General features: G+C 48.9%; 1 protein-coding gene across 3 annotated transcripts in view; it reads right to left on the bottom strand.

The window, feature by feature from the left end:
• Positions 1–2,737: 2,737 nt before the first annotated feature.
• The window catches only part of ARHGAP26 (Rho GTPase activating protein 26), a 414,773-nt gene continuing 393,744 nt past the window's right edge, over positions 2,738–23,766 (bottom strand). For 2 of the 3 annotated variants that reach the window (XM_031449260.2, XM_064484408.1), the window contains exons 21-23: positions 22,612–22,722; positions 16,860–16,951; positions 2,738–8,764 (exon numbers count right to left, since the gene is read on the bottom strand). In XM_031449260.2, the coding sequence (XP_031305120.1) occupies positions 8,676–8,764; positions 16,860–16,951; positions 22,612–22,722 (292 nt within the window). In that variant the 3' untranslated portion in view covers positions 2,738–8,675. The remainder of the gene's footprint in view (positions 8,765–16,859; positions 16,952–22,611; positions 22,723–23,766) is intronic. The other variant, XM_031449262.2, reaches the window with a different exon arrangement.

The following is a 23,766-nucleotide window of genomic DNA, read 5'->3' as shown; positions in this document are numbered from 1 at the left end:
GGAAGAATGTGGCTGCGTGTGCCTCAACAGGGGCGTGGGGAGTCTCTCCAACGAGCCTGAATCCTGGGACCCGAGTGAATGGAGTAGCTTGTCAAGGATCACAGAGTCACCCAATGACCCAATTTTTTCCTTTCAACCACAAGTGTAAAGTAAAAGAGGAAGGAGGAACTGGAGTCCAGAGCTTCCCTGCCTCCTTTCACTAGCTCAGTCCCCCAGGTGCTACCCGGCACCTGCCACGGGCCAGCTCTGTGCTTATGGGGGTGTTAGGAGGGACACAGGCATCAAACATTTTATGATAAACAGCGAATTAATTATAGGTAGAAAGTACAATGAAAGGGCAAAATGGTGTGATAGGGAACACGTGGGAAAAGAAAGACGGCTCCCCTTCACCAACATTCCTTCATCTTATATAACCCCGGCAAGGCGAGCATGACTCTCCCAGATCTATTTCACAAATAACAGTTCAGAAAAAGCAGAAAAACAGTTAACAATTAAAAAGAAAAAGTCTTTCCTATCACTGACCACCCCCTCATAATCCAAAAAAGGACATAGAGTCACAGTGTCAAAAGAAACACATTAATTTTAGGGTGGACATAAGTCCTGTGGGGTAAAATGTGATTTGGTACCCAGAGAAAGGACCTATGGATTCAGGTCTTAGCAAACAGAGGCTAGGGTTGGCCTCCTGGGGTCAACGACACAGGAGACTTTACAGATACACAGTGTGACAGGAGTTGTTAAGTGCTGTGGATACAGTGGGTCGAAGTTTTGACCATTTCAACTGAGAACCATCCTGCTTTGGTCCCCACTCCCTGACGCTGACCAAGCAATGCAGGGTGACATCCTGAAGGACACAGCCCTGGCTGGGCACGCCTGCAGACTCTGCCACGTGGTGAACCTCACCAACCCCGAGCGATACCCATGGTCATTAAAGGCTCTCTTGGCTGAACTCCAGCAATCCTGACTAGCCCGGGACGGCTAACTGGTTGCAGCTTAGCCTGGTGCTATTAAATGCAGGGCGAGCTGAAGACACTGACATATTTGGGTAAGAGAGATGTGGTACCCAAGTGGAGGTTGAAAAAGAATTGAAAAAAGAAGGAATTAAAACCCTGGTTTAATTCCAAAGACAGCAAACATGTTTAAGGTCTGAGAAAATCTTTCATTTATGTGATTTCAAGTGTCAGTCAAGGCCATTCCTAACCAACGTGCTTTCATGACCAATCGTGTGGCAAGAACTAATAAGTGAAAAACACCAAACCAACCACAAGACGAGACACAATTTAAGCTCTGCTCCGAATGGCTGCTAAAAGCAACATGAAAATGAAAACTTTTCCTGTTAAACAGTAGAAGTGATTGGGGAGTCTGGGGGAAGGCCAACTACAGAGATAAGACACAAATCCGTACATACATTTCATCCTCCACGTGATGGGCATCGGACATGTGCGCCACTCAGAAGGTCTGACCTAAGCAGCGCGTGACCGCACGCACGTACAACACCGCAGATGCTGGATTCTCCAGGGCAGGGTGTATGCTCGGTGAAGGCAGCAGGTGCCGTGAATCCGTTCTGTTCATAGGAGGAAATCAGTCCTCATTAAGTGGCAAACGAGGACAGTATAAACAGCTCACGTGTGACTCACAAATTCAAATAAGTCACCCGTCAGAACCAGGCACCAGGGGAGACTCACTCCCCTTCAGCTTGTCTGGGGCAAGCTTCTGGAGCAGGAAGCCTCCCCCTCCATGCCGAGTCCTGGCTCCCCCTGTCCTCTTCTTCTGGCTCCCTTGCTCTCACAGGAGAAGCCAGGAGCTGACTGTAAACCTGGGTCTCAGGCTGCATCTTAGCATGTACCCGGGGAGGGGGGGATGTGGGGATGTGATAAATTACATGAGTCAGCCTGCGACAGTATGTTACAAGTAACTGATCGACAACATGTGTGACACACCCAGCTGTGTGGGGGGTACTGTCTGCGTTCTGGCTCTTTGATTACCCCTTACTGTGTTAATGAAGTTCCAGAAAATGTTTGATTTGAAACTTGAATTGAGGAAGAATAAAAAACGTACTCTAGGGAAAGACAAATATCACATGATATCACTCATACTTGGAATCGGAAAAAACGAGACAAATGAACTTACAAAACGGAAAGAGACTCACAGACATAGAAAACAAACTTACGGTTACCAAAGGGGACGGGGGGGCGGGGGGGTTGCGATCAACTAGAAGTTTGGGATTAATAGATCCAAACTATTAGATATAAAATAGGTAAACAACAGGGTCCTACTGAATAGCACGGGGAACTATATATATTCAGTATCTTGTAATGGCCTGTAATGGAAAACAATATGAAAAAGAATAATGTATATAATATACATACACACATACATATGTACAACTGAATCCCTGTGCTGTACAGCAGAAACTAACACAACATTGTAAGTCAATTGCACTTCAATTAAAAAAAATGTACTCCAGGAGACAAAGTCAGAAACATTCATCGGAACGTGACTCTTTGGGGCTTCATTATTTAACATGCCTGACAGCTCCCCCTCCAGTTCCCTCGCAGTTGACCTTCTCCCCAAAGGAACCCAGAGCTCCCCAGAGCACGTCAGAAATCAGCACCGAAGTTGTCGCCAGTGACCGCAGGAGCCCAGACCCGTGACCTTTGATCATGGTCTTTGCCTGTTTGACAAAAATATTAAAATGTGCCTCATGTCAAAACTTTACCAGAAACTCAAGAAACAAACGTATCACCAAATGGAAAAGTCATTTAATTCAGAAATCATACTTCCACTCATTTCATCGAGATTGTCACATAAACCAACCTAATGTAAGAAGCCAAGTTTCAGAGGCCACTTGACAGAAACTGTATTTTCTCTTTAGATATGCTTAGTGACGCAAAAGCACAGGTTTTTTTTTTTTTCCTTATAAAGCCTGAACATGGCAAAACTGTTTTACGAATCACAGGGAAAAAGCTCTAATCTAGTCACAAATTACTTTTTAATTACGAAAATGGATTCTACACACTAGTCAATATTCAATACCGAATTGAAGTTTAAAACAGTGCATTTATGATTTTTTTAAAAAAAACATTAAAGTGCCATTTTAAGTAGTTTACTGATATTATGTCACACAGCACTTTATAATATACTCAAAAGTAGCCTAAATTAGGAATTAAGCATGCAAATATTGTCTTCTCTGAAATATGGACACAATGCCTTTTAAAGTGCTTGTGAACACTAGCCTAGGAATAGCTACCGGCTGTTTACGAGTGTGATCTTTTTTTCAACATGACTCTTAATAAGTTAATGAGGACTACAGCTGTAGACCGTAACCATTCGATAAATACGGACAAAGTTTTCAAATGGCACTACACTGACGTCTTTGATCATTTTGATAGTCAATCAACAGCCTGTCTTGCTTCTCTAGTTCTCAACCTTCAAATCTTAAAGGCTGTCAAGGCTCAGCGGCTGCCAGCTTGTGTGGGTTTCTAGAAGAGTCTACATCTTTACATATATAAATGTGAGCTGTACACACACACACACACAAACACATACTAATATGTAAATACTTAAGAATCATCATAAGATGAACCTCTTAGCACAGGTACAAGGTTGACCCTGGCACCTGAAGACCCAAGGAAGCGGCTTGTAGGTGTCTGTTTGGACAACTTTGTAGAAATGGTCGATGTAGAATGGTGTTGGGTGTCCTGGCCTCTCCAGGACCGCTCCAGGTAATTCTGACATTTTGGTGATCACTACTCTTGGTTCTCAATGACTACACCAAAGAGAGTTTTGACATAATAAGGGTTGCCACCCTTACGTGGGTTTAGGACTGTGCCAAGCCTTTGCTCTCTAAAGCATTCTGCCTTCAAAGATGTTTTCATCTTGTAGTCTCCTGCAAAACTGCTGTAAAAGCATTAGTTGTGAATTTTCTCTGTGACAGATTTTTTTCCCCCTATATTTATCCCTCTTATAAAAAATCTGAAGTTCTTCAGTGTGGTTTGCCTTTCTCTTTTTGCTCCTAGCATTACTTTACATCCAACCCTTTTTCTCCTAACAATACATGTGCTTCCATTAGAAGATCACATCTCAGCAAGGGCTGCCTCTGAAAGATGCCTGGATTCTCTGTACGGCCTCTCCTGCTTTGGGGAGCTGTTTAGTGACAGCAATACTGTAGGTAGTGAAAGGAAAAAAGCTAATGATTACTTGCTGGAGTCTGGTCTCGGGCATGCAGGAGGTTTGTGCAAGGTCCATTCCTCTGCTGCTGTTGTCATCTGGATGCAACACTGACAGAGAACTGGTTTAGCACTCAGCGCACCAGTGTGGTTGCCAAACACATTTGAGCAGGATGAGATACATTTTTGGAACACCAGCACGGGGTGTGTGAGAAGACACCCAGTTGACTTAAAAGAGGTGTGGGGCAGGGTTGTCTAGGTAACTGAGTACTGTCTGCTGTGCTAGATATGGTAGATAACTCACTAGTAGAACACCCAGGAAGTTCCTTTTAAAGTCAGGTAGCTAAGAGGTTTTTTGGTTTCTTCAAGGCTGGCTACCTACCTACTTGGGTATCATGGTTGCTCCTAAAACATTCAGAATTAAAGTGAACTGTGAGTGCCATGAGACCCACTGTTGTACCTGGGAATCTAGAAAACTGAGCGGTCCTGACTTGCTTTTGGAAACAGAAGCCAGAAGACGAAAGGTGCCAATGGATGGTCATGAATATCTGGTCACGTTATCTTTACTCGATTATTTCGGTCTGCCTCCTCCTCAATCATGGATGTTTTTGGTCAAGACAGAGCTTTCGGTGTGACAGGGATGGCCTATTTTCAAGAGACACAAACTCTGATGGCAGAAAGACTTCCCTTCGAGCTACAGGTGTGGTACACATAAGCACACAGTCCTGGAAGATGCTGAAATGACCCTGTCACCAGCATGGCTCTGTGCTAATGCCAGTTGGCCAATACTTGAATGCTCGCTTTCTCTGTTATCTCCTTGCCTTTCTGTCCAAAAAGCACTACTCCGCAAGAGGAGAGGAACTGGAATTATGTTAGGAAAAAAAACCGCAACAGTTTGGTCTGTTAGAGGAAAACACATATTGGCTGTAGAATTACGAAGCAAAAAACTGGCCCCAGTCCTAGGATTCCAAGGCAGGCAGTGCAGGGTCCATCCCTCGATATTTAGATTTGAAGGCAGAAGGGAGTATCATCAGCCTTGAGCAAGTCAGGAATTTCCTTGGTGGGGAAAGGGCTTGAAACGATTATCTTCTCAAGGCATTGCATTCTGCAGCCAAGGGATTCTGTGAGTGCCTTGAGGAGGAGTAACCTTGAGACCCCAAAACAATGCAGGCTGTGCGCGCCTACCTGATCCCAGGGCCTTCCGGAAGAAACACGAGGCTCCTGGCAAAGCTCAGGGACTTGGGTCAACTGTCTTCCACTCTGATACCCAGTCCACTCCCCTCACCTGCCCTAAGACCCCCCTATCGCAGCAGACAGAGCTAGAGGTGGGAAGCACAGACGTGGGGGAGGGGAACACCCATTTTCCGTCTTCAAGTTCCTTCTTATTTGTTGGCTCATATTCTGAACAGCGTCTCCAGGTCTGTGGCCATCAGGGAGAAGGGGAGCCTGGCTGGGGAAAGGGAAACGGGGCAGCCATCTGTCACGGGCCTGGCACGGCCCAGAGAAGCCAGGAAGGGGGGTCTACCTAAAAATTCCCATCGGCAGCGGCCCCATCTCTCTCGGCTTCAGATCACGGCCAACCGAGGAGGGAGGGACTTTCCAAGTGGCCGAGCTGGAGCCGAGTGTCAGCAGGCGCGCTTCAGCAAGGAGCTCCCAAAGCCAGGGCCTGGGCCTTCTGGTCCCCCTCCGCGAGCTCTAGTTAAGAGTCCACTGGGGCAGGTGACAATTTAAAATGTCGAATGTGCTAAAAGCATACTCTATTTGGAAAGCACAGTGGTATAGGGGCTGCTTGTCCCTTCTGGCTCCTGTGAACAGGTCCTCAAGCTGTTCCAAGTCCACAAAGAGCAGGTGTAGCCTTTCCTTCTTGGGTTTTCAGTGGTAGCTTTCCTGAGTCCTACCCTGGTCCTGGTCCAGTCTTAATCCTTGTTCCCTGACTCAGCGGTAGCATCTCACTTGCTGCTTGGTGAGCTCCTGGATAATAGTGTAATCCTGAGCTGACGAACTGAATCACAATGCCAAACTCCTATTAACTTTCAAACCATCTATAACAGCACAATCTCCACCCCTCTTTGGAGTTTTTTCCCCTTTTATAATGGGGTTATAGGAAATCTGAGATGAATAGGAGGGGGCAAAAACATGTTTAGGGAAAGGGGAAGCAGCAGCATCTTGAGACCTAAAGATCCTAAGAAACCAGTTGTTCTTAGAACTTAGACACACACAACATTTGCAAACTAGCTTAGCCTCTTTTATAAAGCCTTAGAAGATGTGCAGAAGAGTCAGCCTTAAGGAGCACGCAATTATCCCATCTCCTTCTGTCCTGGTATCCTGGGGTACCAAGAAATACACCTGAGAAGAAAAATGAAAAAAAAAAAAAAATACCAAAACGAAACAAAAAACAAAAAACCCCCACCTTAACCCCTGGCCTCACCTATTTAAATCCTGAGCTTCATCTTACTACCAGGTAGGAGTCCTTTGAAAAGTTCATTGCCGGGAGATGCTCTTTCCATCTCCAAATCCAAAGACCAAGAGATGCTCAGAAACACATCTGGATAAAGAAGACTGAACACCACTGACATGTCATGTCCACCAACGAGACCCAGCGGAGAGTGTGCAAGGACTGTCTCCTCCTTCCTCAAGACCACAGAGGGCGTGACCTTGACTCCCTGCAACCTGGCGTCCTCTCTCTCCCTCTTACACACACTTGTTCAGAAATCAGAGCTTAAACTCGTGGAGCGACTAGCTTCAAGAATATCAAATATAAAACTTTGCCATAAAGTATTTCAAATCACTCTATTTACAATTTATCTTTTCAAAAAAAAAATGTAAAAGATACAGTAATTCAACACAATTCAAGTTTTTCTTTTCTTCTTTAAAGTTCCCTAAAAAGGAATTCCAGAGGCAGGAAACACTCTGGAGAAAGGCTGCCCTCCCGAGGGGCTCCGAAGGAGCTCGACAGTCCCTTACTCTAGAGTTGGTCCAGAATCACTCCTGCAAGGACATTCAAATGTGGAAGATACTGGCACTGTCTTCTTTGGAGGCCAAGTGAATTTGAAACTTCCAGGCCAAACTTCCCCACCCAAGGCGGCCTTCCACGAGACCCAGCCCCTCTGGTCCAAGTAGGAAATTCTCTTTCTCAGAAGGTACCTGTCCCACCCTCCATGCCCCGACCTTTTGGTGTCCTCTAAATCACAATGGCTTACGATATTCATCTCATGCCTCAAAAGCCTGAGGAACAATTCCCTTTTTCTGAGTAGCAGTAAACATAGATGCCCTTTTAAACTAGAGGTCAAGGGGCTAGCTCAGGAATCAGGCCTGAAAACCGCCAGGGCACCAGTGCTCAGCAGCCTGGGGCACCGCCTGGGGGGCCGGTCAGTGATGGCCTAGAGGTGGACAAGGACCGGGGGAGGGATGGGTGAACGGGAGGCCACAAGGGAATGAATCAGAGGGAGGGGGTCACCCATTGGGAGGCAGCACATTGCCCTCTGGAAAGCAAACAGGAGTTGCACGGAAGAACAGAAATATGAAGCCTGTATGAAATTTAATCTCAAGAGGTTACTAGAGTTTGCTCCAAATATATCCTGGTGCTGCTGAAACTCATCAGAAAGGGAACAGCTCCCAGCTGCTATTCGCTCTGCCCCCAAGGAGACCACTCTCCTGCCTTGATTGTCCTGCTTCAGGTTGTTGGAAAACCATTCAAAAAACGACCGAAAGTGGGGAAGGGAAAAAACACACGTCGCGCAGAAGAGTGTGTGTGATTCTTCGGTTTGGTTTCAGAGTAGGCGGGGTTGCCGTGGTTACGAGGCGATGGCAGCCCTCGGTGGCAGAGAAGTTCCTAGCTTGGGGGAGGGGGGCCGTGGGGTGCGTGTGCTCCCTTGCATGAGAGGACTGGACAGAATTCTGCTGACGCTGGGCCAACGGCTGCTTGAGAGATGGTGAGAGATTGGATCTTATGTAAACAGTGCCGTAACCCCTCTCCATCCTGCCTGCAAACAAACAGGCCCAGCTGCCTGGAGCACTGTGGGTCTCAAGTAATTAGAGGTGGGATAGACAGAGCATCTACTGTAAACAGAGGCCGTGGATCCAGCCTGGATCTCAGGCACTGCCCGGCCCTGCCAGAGCCGGCCACACTGCCTGCTCCTGGGGACTACTTCTGCCTCACTTACTTCCTTGTTCAGAAGGTTGGGGTTTGGATGACTGTCAAAACAACATGGACACCCCCCATTTAGGGTGCTAAACGAGAGCGATGGCTTTGTAAGCCTTTCCCTTGGTGATCAAAGTCAAGTGGCCTCCTCTGCTGATCTACTGTTTTGTGCCGTATCACCGCATGTCAGCTGAGATGATCATGGGGATGGGTGACACCAGAGTTCACAGAAACATTTGTGTCGACAGGCAGCAGCAGAGTCAGTCACCCCGCATTTCTCAGCGGCGAAGAGGAACGGCCCACAACACTGGCATCGGCGGTCGTCACGGACACCATGGAAAGCTCAGCAGTTCTGCTGGGGCCCATGGTTAGAGGAACTCCACGTAGTTCTCAGGGATGAGGCCCGTCTTTCCATTCAGAGTCCCCTCCAACCAGCCAGGCTCCTGAGATGGATGAACTGTACAGGGAGGCGGAGAGGGAACAAGAAGAGAGGGCGTTATAGACGGGACAGAAGGCGGACGTGCGCTGTGTGTGCGTGCAGGAAGTTTAGGGGCTGAGTGCAGCTGCTCGTCACGTTACGTAACGCTAGGACTTGCTTAAACCAGAGGTTCTGAACCTACTGGGGGATCTGATAAAGGTCGTTTTAAACTTTCTCCACAACAAAAAGTGAAAAGACACAGACATTCAAAATTCTGCATACAATTTTAGGGGTTTCATGGACTTTCTGAAGTTTCTGGTTTAAACTATAAAGAAGTCATAGATTTCTGCTTTTTAGGTTCGAGGTCACAGTTATGATTCTCCATCTATATATTTATGTGTGCAAGCACGCATCCATCCATCCATCCATCCATCCATGTTCTCCTCTAGCTACCCAGTGCAGATGATGTACCAACAAAAGTACCCATGGAGGACGCTAAGACCCAGTCCTTAAAGATATCTAGCTCCTAATCATGCATTTTACTTCCCTTTGAATCCGCATCCTCTGCTTCTAATTTCCTTACAGATTCCCTCTGCATTTAAAAAAATTTTATAGTCTTTGAATAGCCCCCTCTTGGTTCCAACCATACGCTTCCTTAGCTTTCTTTCCTGTTCTCTAGAATTTTCCTCCCTCCTGTATACAAGTCTGAAAGCTCTCCTCTCCCTTTCTGAACCGCAATTTGCAAAATTTCTACCGCTTTGATTTTTCCATATCCAAAGAAACATACCCAATATGCTGTGACATCACAATCCATCTCCATGGAAACTACTGTGATATTGTAAAAATTGTATACAATCCAGCTAAGTCTGCAAAGCTGTCGACGGCACGAAGGAAGAGGAAGAGAATCGCAGACTCAGAGACGGGGCTGTTCACACGTGTGAACCGGGAATATACACACCCCTCTTGGGCGAGGCAGGACATTTGCTCTGGATGTTTTAGGAAAACTCCAATTTTCCGAGATTGTTTGGAGAGAATGAATTTTCCCCTATTCCCTTCCTAGGCTAATTAAGTGACTTCCTGAGCTTATTTTAGACAAGCATTTCCGCCTCCCAAACTATTATCATACTCAAGCTTCCATTTGCAGGGAAAGAAGAACAGAGGCCAAAGGAAGTAAACGGGGAAGCAGCAGCAGGACGCACACTGGGACTTATAGAAGATCGATATTGACCTTGGCTAGATCGTGGAGGCTTTTTTAGGAAAAGACAAGGTCAGACATCGATGAGCTGGCCTCCAATGTGCTTGCATGATTTCATAGCTCTAGGCTTTAGGAATAAATCCAAATAGTGAGGGTATTTGGGATTCATGACACCATACAAGGAGGAGTCTGGGAAAGGAGCGTCAGGGAAGGAAGAATACAACATGACTTAAAAGCAACCCGGCTTCTCCAGTGCCCAAGCTCTCCCAGCCCACTGCTAAGATACTAGCACCCAAACACCCCTGCTGTCTTGTCTTCTGCCCATCTGTCCAGCTGATGCTGCCAAGATCACCTGATTCTCTGCAACCTATCAGGCAGTCATAATACAACTCTGTCCCCCTCAGTGGGTTCTTGTGAGGGTTCAAGGAGCCAACGTGGAGAAAGCACAGTTAATGTTCATTACGGGCGAGCCAGTAGGGGACCCTGCGTCATTTGTCCAGTCACTTGGACTGGTCTGTAGGACTCTCCTGGTAAAACCTGAGTAACGGTCTGGTCTCAACACCCACCAAAGCTTGGGGAAATGTCAAATGTTCAGAACCCAAACCAAGCAAATCAAACTCACCCCTAAAACAAAAGACTGAAAAAGAATAAACCAACTAAATAAACAACATAAAAGAAAAAAAAAGACCCCTCCCACTTTACAGCAGAGCTCTGGGTTGAGCTGTTATTCCCCTGGCTGCATGGAGTCCATCTCTCTCAGTCTCCCTTCCTGGCCAGCTGTTCAAACACAGCTCAGGTGCAGAGGTGGTAACGTCTGCAAACATTAGAGAGGGAATGTGCAGAGTAAGGGATGAATCGGAGGGGACAAAGGAGGCCCTCCAAACTGGAGAACAAAAGATATGGCACGGGGGACGGCTGGGGACAATGCAGCCTTTGGGTCAGACGGCTGACTCAGGGGAGCCAGCAAGTCAGGCTTCAGACCGTGTGCAACAGAACCACCCGGATGCTTATTAAAACTGCAGATCCCTGGGCCTCCTGGCACAGCAGTGGCAGCAGAATCTCTAGGAGGGGGGCCCAGGGAATGTATTTTGACTCATTCTCGGAAAGCTAAGTTATAACTTTTCAGTGCCAAAATGCCTCTGTAACGAGGGTGATAATAAGAATTAAAATGCAAATTCTCATGAACTGATGGAGGTGGGAGGCAGCCCCAGATGCCTCCCCCCACCCCCGCCTTTCTGTTGCCTTCTCTTTCCTTTCCTCGCACCTCCTGGTTTAGCTGAAGCCCCACCTCCTCCATAAATATCGTCCTGGAATTCCATCTACCTGCTTCCTCCCTTCTCTGGGCTCCTGGAACGCTCACATTGCGGACTGCATGTTATTCAGGGTTCCACTAAGGCTGTTCAAATGTGTTAGGTTTTGTTTCTCTAACTAGTAGTTAAGTGCATTTTAATTTGTATTCTACCGCTCAACATTCTTCAATGACTGCCCTCTGGTGAATTATAATGATAAAAGTGAACACCTAGAAATGTTTACCCGGTGATCAGGAAAGAGCCATGGACTCAGAACTCTGAATATATACTGACTCACTTGATCTAAAGATCCTAGCTTGTACTATTGTGATCCCTACTTCACAGATGAGAAAATTAAGGCTCAGAGAGGTAAATTACTTTGTGCGGGGTCACAAGAGTAGAACCACAGTGTGAACACAGTTTGTTTGACCCCAGAGACCAAGCCCTTTCCCACTACATTGTGTCTCTATGCAGCCGGAGAGCGTGGCCCTTAATGATAAGAACGATGATGCACATGCTGAGCACGTCCCAAGGTGGGGGACCCTGTGCTGAGCGCTTCACCTGCACCGCCTCTTTTCACCTGCAGAATGACTGTGGAGTTGCTTCCACCGTTATCCCCATTTTACTGCTGAGAACCTGAGGCTCAGAGAAGTGAAGCAGCTTGCCCCAGATCACACAGCTGGTAGACGACGGTGGTGGATCGGAACCCAGGACATCTGACGCCAGGGTCTGCGGTCTTAAACGCTACCACTTTGGCCCAGCCCAATGCTCTGGACATCGGAGATGCTCCGAAGTACCTGCTGGGCTGAATCGCGCCAATGTCCAACCTTCTGAATTGCACCAGTGTCCCATGGGCTATGTAAACACACGGGCTGGTGCAGTGAGCTGCCTGGGCGGCTCTCCAGCCCAGCAGGCATACAACAAATGTAAGCTGCTGCCGACCCAGGTGTGCTTCCTGCCAACCACTCTCAGCTCAACGCATACACACACCATACACCCCTGCACGTGCAACTCGTGCGCTGCCCGTCTCCTTTGCTCACCGGGAGAAGAAGCGCGTGTGTGACTAAGATCTCTGATGGCCGGCTGCCCCGAGGGGAAGCAGCACTGGCTGGAAGAGGCGCGGACCCCTGTGCAGTAGAATGCATTGACTCGCTTCACAAGTGAGTTCACTAAGCACCTACCACGAGCCTGCATTGTGCTAGGTTCCTCCACGTGGTACAGAAGAAGCAGTCAAGATTCTGCCCGCGGGGAGGGACGATCTATAATAAGCCGGCATGTCATTTTGGGTAGTGCTGAGGGGAGAGGAAGAGACTGGCATAGGGATGGGGGTGGGTGGGGAAGAGTTCACAAAGCTAAAACCTAAATCATCCAAAGGAGCCTGCCAGGCAGCGCGTAACGCAAGTGTAAAGGCCCTAAGATGGGGAAAAGCTTGCTGTGATCTCAAAGCAGCGCTCTGCAAGTTTTTCTTAAAAAGCCAGATCATAAATGTGTAACTGCTCAACCCCGGCATGGTTGTGCGGTAGAAAATATGTAAACAAAAAGGTGGGGGTGGCTGTGTTCCAATGAAGCTTTATTTACAAAAACAGGCAGCAGGCTGGACTTCGCTGGCAGGTCATTGCCAACCCTGTTTGAGAACACAAAGGTGTGGCCTGGTAGGCTGCTGTGTATCCAGCGTGGGTGAGAGGGGGCCAGAGGGCAGGGGTGGGGCGGGGGACGTCCTCCCCGTCAATAATTCTAAGAGCGACAGGAGGCGGCTGGAGCACAGGAAGCAGGGTGCTCGTAACATGATGGGACTTCCACTTTCCCAAGATGACTCTGGTGGCTGTGCAGGGCACAGGTTATGGGGGCAAGGCTGAGTGCGACAAGACCAGCTGGTGGCTGGTGGCAATGCTCGGGAGAGACGGAGACGGCTGGGGAGGCTGAAAGACTCCACCAGGGAACTCTGTGTAGGCCCACTGCCTGACATGTTCTCGATCAGCAGAGGAAACCTGCGGCTGCCCTGACTTGCACTCAAGCCACACCCTGCGCCCCGGGAATGAAGGATCCCGGCCCGTCTCCAATCTTGATGAAAGTATCCCAAGAACCCAATTTTAGTGAATGCCGTGTGAATTTTCCAGGTATCGCTAATCACACTGCTTCTAGATGACTAATGTTCCTGAGGATACCAGCTATTTCTCTTTCCAGTTACTGTCTGAGGTACTCTTGGTGAAAAGGACAGTTTCCTAGTAGACTGGCAAGCGCTGACACTGGACTTCTTTCCGAGTATTGCACATCCATTGCCCAGTGCACAAAGTCCAAAAGCTGACTGAGCAGCCTCCCCAGATTTGCATTGGGCCCCTGGACTCTGGAGACTTGGAGATTAACCATTATGAACAACAGACTTTCCCCTTGAGGTGCCCCTCCCTCTTCCTCCTCCTGATTTCTTCTTGATCCTGAAAACACACAGACACACACACAGTCATTAGGAAACTTCCGATTAGTCTAATGATTTAATCTGACAGCGACAAAGCATCCAACTGAAATAACCCTTATCTGCTATCTCCAGCAATAAATTACCAAAAGATAAACAAAGAAAGGATCTCCCTTGCACGTGAATAGTTCTTTTCCCGCTAATGCCCGATTTCTCCCATAAGGCTGAAGGGAGGGGGGAAACAGGGTCTCAGGAGCATCCTCTAAAAACCCAACATCATAAAATATTCCCAGCCAAACTAGTCTAAAAACTGGATTGACATTTTGTCACACCCTTCTTCGACTGCAGCCCAGTCAACACTGAGAAGTGTTGTCTTCGGGGCTTAATTTGGCCTTTTGCTCTTCAGGGAATCTGAAAGGTTACTGGCATTGCTGGTTAAAAAGAAACTAGTGTCAACAAACTTTGCCATGATCCCCAGAGACCACAGGAAGGTGGGGTGGGGCCTCTGACTCTCTCCTGCTCTCATTCGTCCTTATAGGATTTATGATGATTACCTAGTTGTGGGACAGAATTAGTCCCAGAACCTGCTGGAAGTCACGGACTTGGCAGTTAAAAATCCCCCAGTATCTTTTTTCTTTTCTTTTTTTGGTTAGCTAGTTAGACTGATTCAAAAAGGAAACTTAAAAAAAAAAAATGGAAGAAGGTGGGAATGTCAAATGTGCAACACCACTTGGAAATCAGTAGGGCAGTTCCTCAGTTAAACACAGACTTATCTATGACCCAGGCATCCCATGCCTGGGTGGATTACCAAGAGAACGAAAAACATATGTCCTCACAAAAACTTATATGCAAATGTTCATAGGAGCGTTACTCATAACAGCCCAAAAGCGAAAATAATCAAAATGTCCATCAATAGATGAATGGATAAACAAACTGTGGTATGTCCATACAACAGAATATTGCTCGGCAAGAAAAAGGAATGAAGTTCTGTTGCATACTACAACCGGTATGACGTTGAAGATACTATGCAAAGTGAAAGAAGCCAGTTATAAACACCATATACTATATAATTCTATCCACAGAAACATCAGAGCAGGCAAATTTATAGTGACAGTAAGTAGATTCGTGGTTGCCTAGGCTGGATGGAGTAGGGTTGGGGGTAAATGGGGCATGAATGCTAAAGGGAACAGGGTTTCTTTGGAGGTAACGATATTCTAGAGTTAGATGGTGGTGATGGCTGCACAAGTCTAAATATACTAAAACCCACTGCATTATACATTTTAAACGGGCATATTGTACGGTCAGTGGCTGTCTCAATAAAGCTGCTCGAAAAAAAGTAGAAGTGGGTTGCACTTAGGAAGAGGAGTCCCAAATAGGACAGACACACAGGCACACACAGACCTTTTGAGAACTCAGACCAATTCAGCCCCTGGGACCAGGGGTCCTTCGTGTTGTCAGAGTGAATAGCTGATGGGAACATGGTGGTCCCTGCCAAAGGGAGCAGTGAATTGTGGTTTAGAGGACAGACCTTTAAGCACTGGATTCACCTGCAGATGTAGGGATCTCTCAAATCTTGCTCATCAGTAGGCAGAAGCACCCCAGCCCCACTGGCTCAGAAGGTTGAAGGCCACTGAGTGTGACCTGGGAGTCCCCCAGAGACTCTGAGCCCTGTTTCACATTCTGTCTACCCACACCTGAATCTGATCTGCACCATGCTGGATGCAGAGGCTGGGCACACAGAGAGGCAGGCAGGGCCTCTGCATGCGGATGCATTTAAGGCTGGTCCCCAGGAGCCCACCTCTGCACTGGCTGGGACCCCAAGGCCCTCACCTATTGCCCAGCCGGGAGAGCCAGGTCTGGGTCATATCAGCAAAAAAGAAACTATAAGAGCATCAGGGTCTGTTTCTAAGATGCACATAATCAAGATGATGATCATCATCATAACAATGGACACAGTGAAAGCTTAGTATGTGCTGAGTACTAATTTGAAAATGTGATGTTCACTAGCTTGATTTCCTCTCACAACCATCTGTGATGGTAGAACTGAGGCACAGAGAGGTTAAGTCACTGCTCGGGGTCACACATAAGCATGTGGTCCAGCCAGGACGTGCGCTTCGGTGGCCAGCATCTAGAGCTCTGGCTCCCCAGGGCTATGAGGGATTCTTGGCTGCCCCGTCCTGCTGGCAGGCAGGAGGAGGTGTGGTCCAGGCCCAGGCAGGGCCGCGCAGCCGCAATGGGAAGGGATGCTGGGGCCCTGTGCACTCACCCCTGCCAGGGAACGGTGCCTTTGCCCCACCTGAGGTCAGGAAGGGAGGCCCAGAAAATGTCTAGTTCCTGAAACCAGACATCTGGTTTTTGCTTCTTCCTTTGAGCAAAACAAACAGACCTTTTCACCCAAGAATCCAGAAGGATTAACCCCCAAGGAGAACTTCATCTGGGGGAAATCTCAGCTGTAACAGAAACTTGGGCTTTTCCCCAGAATCCTGATTTTGCTCTTAGGCGAATCATAAGTTACGAAAAATTATGACATCAATTCCATCAATTTTCATTTTTTAAAATATTCCTCCCCGCTCCATGCTTTTTTTCAAAGGGAGGAACGCAAACAAATGGAACAAAGACATGGTGCACCAAGCAAGGTGCAGGCCCGCGGGGCAGGTGCCCTGAATCCACTTCCCCACCAGGATGCCTGTGCAGGACAGCTGGTGCTCTGCAGGGGTGGTCTGACTCTGGGGTCACCTAGGCGCTCCCAGCAGCTGCGGGAGGATGAGCAGGGACGCAGTGCAGCTTATCTGCCCCGAGCTCACCCAACGCCCGGCCGTCTCGGAAACCAGCCTCGCCTGCTGCAGACAGTGAATCCCACCGAAGCCCAGAGGATGGGCGCAGACCCTGTGGCCTCAACATCCCTGTTCTTCACTCCTTCGTCTCCTCCCTTCATCCAGCTCCAGATGCTCAAAGCCTGTACCAGGTATCATCGCATTTAATGCCCATGACATCTTGATGACAGTCTCTGCTAGAGTGCAGAATTAATGACACCTGTCCCCTCTTGGCAGGGCCTCCTGAGGTCCCGCCACTGCGCCTCTTTGGGAAGAGAAACACACACACACACACACACACACACACACACGTGCCTTTGCGGTCTTACCTGTTCTACTGAGCTGTTCCCCAGGTAGAAAGTAACCGACCGCTCCAGTTACTGCTTTGCGTCCCCCCCACATCTCTGCGGGGGGAGGAGAGACTCACCATTGTCGAAGACCGTCCCTGCTGTGAACGACAGCTCGGAGTCATGTTCTGCTTTGCAGGCATACAAGGCTTTTGCCTTCCGGAACGGCATGCTGGAGAAAACAGGAGTTTATTTAGCATTTTTTAAAAGCCCTCTGAAAACCCCCGGTATTTCATCTCTCTTCCTCCCCTTCCCCACAAGCCATCTAGCCTTCTCTCATGGGAAGAGCCTGACAAGGCATCCAGATGGCAAAACACGAGGCAGAAAAGCTGCAAAGGTCACCAGAGTGAGAACGAGAAATATTCAGAGGGAAGCCGCGAGCCGGGGAGAAACCACACTCGTCGTGGGGTGACCTCGTTTCGCGTTAAAACCTCCACTGGGAGTTACAACAGCTGAGCAGCGGGAGGGCAGGCTGCACCCCATTTCTGGAGCAGGACTAGCTGGGCAGGAGGGAGGTGGAGGCAGGAAAGAGCTTCCAAGTGGCTCTGGGGAACACTCCCGGCAGACCCTGTTGAAGGTTGGCCAGGCTCAGTGAGTCAAAAAGGAGAAATTCTAGCAGAGCCAGGTTCCGGCTCCAGGCCCCGGGCGGACATGAGCTCTCCCAGATGTTACTGATTTCCCACTGGGCTGGTGGAGCACGATTCCAGAGCTGGAACTCCCCGACCCCAGGGTAGGGCAGGGAACAGACAAGGTGTGGGTGTGAGCAGTTACACACGTGTGTGCGTGAGAGCACGCACGTGCGTGTGTGGGGAGGGAGAAGGGATGGGCGACGTGATGCCATTTTTTGTGCCTGTCTCATATCCAAAGCGTGCTGACTACCGCTCTCGCTGTGTATCGGAACCTCCAGGGGAACCTTAACAAATGCAGATGCCCGGGTTCTCCCCTGACTTGCAGACGTAACTACAGCCATCAGTATTTTCATAAAGCTCTCCAAGTGACTCCAGTGTACAACCGGGGCTGAGAACCATCCTTCCAGAGCACGGGTTGGCAAACTTGTTCTGTAACGGGCTGGACAGTAAATATTTTAGGCTTCGTGGGCCATCTGGTCTCCGTTGCAATGACTCAACTCTGCATCGTAGTGCAAAAGCAGCCACAGACAACACGCAAATGAATGTGTGGCTGTGTTCCAGCAAAACTTTCCTTACAAAAACCAGGTGGCAGGCTGGATTTGACCCAACGGCCAGAGACTGCTAACCCTTCTTCTGGAGAGCAAGTTGCAAGTACTGCTGAATTCTATGGCTGTCTATCAATTTTTGCTTTAATATCCAACTAGGTCCAAATGATCTACGGACTTCTTCTCAAGGGTCACAAGAAAAATGACATTCAGCAGTCAAAAGTTGGCTCTGTATTTGCTGAAAGCAATCTCCCTCTCCTTCTAAGCCACCTGAATTCATACTTAGGGGCTCCAGAGCAGACTTACAAAGGAGCAAGGAGGTCCTCTGGGACAGACAATTATTCAAGGGGTATATATGATTTACTTCACATGTATGGTCTTCATCTGGCTAATGCAGAGTCTTAAGGACCCAGTGAGGCTAACCCTCCATGACACACTGATTTCTTGTGGCTGAAGGAGATTTAGCTGAGGGCTGGCCGGTCTCGGGTAAATCCAGACAGAAGCAGAAGGGGTAGGGCGTCACGGGTCCTCATGGGGCTGTTACTTCTCGGAGTCACCAAGTCAGCTTCCCTCTGGGAAAGAGGAATCAGGGATGCTTGGAAAACTATACCAGGGCCAGGCATCTCAAATTTGTAGTCCTGGTTCCACGAAAACGGAAGGAAAGACGACTTAAAGGGTCTGTTGTGCACAATGATCGGACAAATGGTGATCCAGAAGCTGTTCACTGGTGGTCTCTCTGGTCTTCCAGTAGCCAGGAGAGGATGGCCAGGTGGGAGAAAATGGGGAAAGTGGGAGACGATGAAGTGAGCTCCCTGGGAGTGAAGGGAGGACGAGCCTTTAGAACGTATCAGCTCCAGCTGGAAAGCAGCTCTTCCTGTGTAATTATCATGAATGTCAGAATCAAGGTCGGGACAAGGGGGCACATTCTGTGATCTAACTGAACCAGGTCTGTATGTGGGCCAGCAAGGGCCCAAACAGCTGATGTGCAACTAAAATTGTGGCTTTTGTTTTTTGTCTTTGGAGGGAGTGGGGAGCAGAGAGGAGGAGTCACCTCGTTACGAAGTGTTCAAACAGCCCGAATCCTGTACTGACAGGCAAGGGGAGCCTGCTGTGACCTGGAAGGTGGAAGGAGAATCCAGTGGACATAAGCCAGGGTCATCGTCCCTTGAGGACAGGGCAGAGCAGGCGGGGAGAGAGCAAAGAGACCAGGGACGGGGAGATAAAAGGTGAGATAAAAATCACCCGAGGCCAGGCTCTTCCGGCTGGATTCTCAGAGAGGTTACTTATTAACCTCATTTAATCCAGGGAACGGGCCAAAACAGGGGCAAGCCAGGGAAACCAAACGGGGTCCCTGGCAGGAAAGAAACAGAGGGAACAGCCTCACATGCCCAAGACTATCATGCCACAGAAGTAATTTTCCACTAATATCAGGCTTTGGGAACTGAATAATGCTAATATTTAATAAAACAGTAGGTGAAAAATAAAAATGAAGGTCAGGAAAGGGCCCTCCTTTTCTCTCAAACAGGTGACTGACAGTCCACGAGAAGGTCTTCTCCCCTGAGACCTCCTCCCGCTCCCCCGGGATGTGCACAAAAATGGCAGGGATGACAGAAGGAGTGCATTTAAAAGAGGTTACTCCTCTTGTAGGCTTTGGCTCTGAATAAAGAAATAAAAAATTGCCACCAAGCATCTTTGATTCGTTGGCTTCCCTGTTCTCTGCAGAGAATCTCAACACTGGACACAGAGAGCCTGGGGTGCCGCTGGCTGTCCTGAGACAGTGCCCTTCAGACCTCAGCTGGGCCTGCAAGGGCACAAACCAGCTTGGAACCTGCTGCTAGTTCATTTTTAATTTTCACTTCTGAGCATGGCACGAGGCCTGGAAAGCACTCAGAGGGGCTTCCCTCAAGTGCCCTTGCAAACCCTGCAGAATGACCACCCATTCTCCACTGTATGGGGAGGTGGGCTCAGTGAGTCTGGTGCGTGGCAACGGCTTGATCACTTAGGCATAATCTCCAGGGGCCCCTGTGTGAATGCAAGGTGTGAGTCTGGGACTGGGAGCTTTTCGAGGGGTGCGAGGAAAAGGAAGAGGAAATGCTCTTCCAGTCCCCTTTCTCTGCTGTGCTGCGAAAGGCACCTCCGGCCCTGAGCCTCGACTAACAAGCACTGACAGCCCACAGGAGAGGGAGGAGGGAGGCCACTGCCACAGGAGACATTATGTAGGAGTTCATGGGCCCACTAATGAGGTCTAATTGGGGTTTTCCTTTTAAAAGCTCTGCCCAGGGAAGGAAATCTGAAGCTTCATGTTTGGGAAGGGGGTTTGGGGGAAGGATCCACTGCACCCGACCCAAGGGTGCACGCCCCCACCTCTTGGCTGCCGACTGCGACAGCGCCTAGGGGATCTTGTCCTCTCCTGGGCTAGCTCCCCACCAGGACTGCCACCCGTGCTGCCGTCCGGGCTCACCCTGGCACACAGCTCAGTAACAGCCAATTCCAAGCCCTACTCCGCCTTGCCTGTTTCTAAATGGCAGCTTCCTAACGGGCTGTGGAAGGGCATTGTCCAAATGGCCAGAGTGATCGGTACTGAGTAACCGTGACCCCAAACACATGGGGTAGGCAGACTCTACTGCTACTGTCCTCTGCCAATCCGGAAGTACTTCCGGGGATGGAAGGGAGAGGAAAGGTGGAGACACTGGACAGGCAACAGGGCCCCCAGGCTTAGAGACCCAAGAAAATGAATACTGTCAAAGCAGTGAGTACATTTTAGTTTTTTAGCCGAAAGATTCCACTGTCCTGAGTGGCCCAACCCATTCAGCCCAAGGGTCAGTGTTTTGAAGATGTTACTTCCTTTTGATCAAAATGAAGGAGCCACATTCTCCTAATGCCAAAGTATCTTTCAGGAATGAGTGAGGCATTCTGAAAGGTGACTTTCTGGTCACTGTAGCTGGCTTTGGCTCAGGTCCTCATGGGGCAATCAGCAATCTAACCACAGCAATCCAAGCCATATCTGGTCTCCTATGAACGTTTCCCAGAGTGTCCCAAATACACCTAAGAAATAATTAGGGAATAACTTGAGTATCAGGAAAGTATCATCGGAATTTTTACCTTACTCCCAGGGTGAGGATAAAAGGATATAGTAAAAAGCTATCTCTTCCACCTTCAAAGGTGAAGCCAGACAGAAAACCTAGAGGAGGAGGCCAGGCTCTGGGGCTGCCAAACACGGAAACTTAAATTTCGGGCCACCCCTGTGGTTGGAGGAAAGAGTGCTGGCTGAGGACAAGAAGTCCTGAGTTCTGGCCTGGCTCTCACCAGTCATGTGACCGTGTACAAGTCACTTCTCAGTGCCTTAGTCTTCCTTCTCTGTAATAGGTTTCAGGCCTTTTCTTCTCCCATATATAAAATTGTATATACAATTATATATATAATATATATAAACTTTTTTTTTCTCCTCCAGGCACTTTCATATCTATCCTTTCATTCTCTCTCTCTCTCTCTCTATATATATATGAATATATAAATAGCACGGGGTTTCTTTTTTTATTAAAGTGAGACTTGTCTTTACAAGTTATTTGAGCCTCTCTGCTGGGCCCATCCCTTAGGAAAAAACCAGCTATGAGAAAAAGATGGACGAGAAAACTCTGCCAAGGCTGCAGAGCCTTATGATGCTCATAACTGCACTCTCCACCCTGGTTGTCTGGGAGCAGAGACACACGGGCTCGCAGCCTACACAGCAGAGGGCTCCTGCAGGATCCTTGTTCTTTTCCTGGAGTGAAACAGCATCTTTTCTCCAAAGAACTCAAATGCAAAGCATGCAGTCTGGACGCCCTCAAAGCAGGGGAGAACTGCAGCATGGCCCTTGGGGAGCACAACTAGGTCAGCCCCCCGAGAGAGGTGTCGCCTGTCCCCACGAGAGCTGAGGGTTCATGACTGGGGGAGACGGAAGCAGGCTGGGAGCACGGAAGGTTCCTGGGACTACACGGAAGGTAAGGAGGCAGCCAGGAACAATTTAAAGAGAATTGCTGCCCATCTAGGGCCTTTTTTCTGTGTCATATTCGTCTGTCTTCCACCTAGTCTGGAGCTCAGCAACTAGGTGTCAGAACTCAAGGTTGACAGCCCAGCCCCACAAATCAACACGGCCTGATGCTACCTGACAAATGTGAGGGAAAAAGAAAGAGGCTGGTACGTGTCTCAGCACTGTCCCTTGGGTGTCATCTTATGCTACAGCACAGAGAGCCCCAGGATTCAGAGAGCAAACCAAAAGGGAGTCCACTCAAGAGGCACTCTTTCCCCCAAGTCCAGGCGTCACGGACTAACTCAGCAGCCGGAGGAAGGGTTCTAGAAGGGCATGGGAAATGCCATGCCTGCTCATGCTAGTGGTCCCTCCCAGCTTTGGTCTCTGAGGCTGGACTCCCATGGGGGCAGAGGCTGGCCACCCCCATCTTCCCTGACAAGCCTTGGATAAACGGGAATGGATCGGTCAGCATCCGTGATTTTACCTGGAGTCTTCGCGAACCGCTTCTTCTGGCCTGTCAAAAAGCAAGTGCAGGTTTGGATGGCAGGGAACAGAGTTGACGAGGAGGCTGAACACTGCATGAAGAGAGGACCAAGCCAATGAGAGGACAACAGCAGCAACAGAAAAGCACACAAACCCTGCAACAGACCTGATGGGGGAGGAGTCGCTGGACGTGGATGAGGTGGGCATAGGGCTGGATGGCGCCGAGAACAGGGGCCAAGATGGCGAGAGGGGTGAAGTTGGGCTTGGATTCGGGGGGCTGCAAGACATAACCACCAGAAAACTCGTCAGCACACACAGAGACCACAACGGGAGCATGGGAGGGTCACGGGAGGCCACGTGACAGGGAGCTGGAGAGACTGGAGCAGCCTCGAACCCCAGGACGTGTCCTCCATGCCAAGGTCACATTTCTCCACACCAAACCTCCATGTCTTCCAAGTAACGCCTGTTCTGGAATTCCTCGGGGCGTTAACATGTCTCTCTGCTCCGCAGAACACCTGCTTTCTAGGTGACAGGAGGTTCTTCAGTCGTGCCCCTTGTGCCTCTGGCCATCGGTGAAAAACGCCCTGAACCCATGTCCACGGGTTCCCAGACCCACACGCTATCACCAGCCTCCGCTAGCTATTAACCAGCCCTCAGCTTCCCCCCTGGTGGGAGTGTTTCTAAAGCTGTGTCTCAGCAAAAGTGACCATTTTTCTGGGCCACACAGGCCCTTCCACCAGAAGACAATTTCCTGTTTACGTTTTTAAGGAAATGGGCCGTGTGCCATTGGAGACTCAGAGAAGGACCACAGGAGAAAAGTGACAGCCGAGGAGGATGGAGGCCGGCTCTGGACACACGCCTCCCGGGAGAGGGCACGCAGTCACGGGCAGCGTGCAGTCGTCCTGCTGAGGTTTGCTTTCCAGGCGGACTCTTTCTCTTTTCATGGATCTTGGACATTTTGATGCTCAAAGAGAAAGCCCCAGAGGGAAGGCAAAGAAAAAAAAACAGGGAACTGAAAACTCACATCTGTCATTTTGTTCTTTGATGGGTGGCTGATCAAAAGTTTGGAGAGGCAAAGTTGAAATTACTCACTAAAATACGGTTGATGGATTTTAACTGGTCACGCTAGCCCTTTGACTCATTTCCACAAATTACACAAACAAACAAACATCTTAGTAACTCTGTAAAATCGCATTAAGTCACCAATAGTGCAAACACCAATGATTGAAAAAAAAACGCGGAAATCACCCAGCCACAACGCCACCTGTGGCCCCTGAGCCCCAGCCGACTGCTGGATTATTTGGCACAAGTTCTTTACGGA

This window comes from Camelus dromedarius, chromosome 3, assembly GCF_036321535.1.
Source record: "Camelus dromedarius isolate mCamDro1 chromosome 3, mCamDro1.pat, whole genome shotgun sequence".
NCBI classification, from domain to species: Eukaryota; Metazoa; Chordata; class Mammalia; order Artiodactyla; family Camelidae; genus Camelus; species Camelus dromedarius.
The sequence above is the reverse complement of the archived record's forward strand: the minus strand, read 5'-3'. Positions and strand labels throughout refer to the sequence as shown.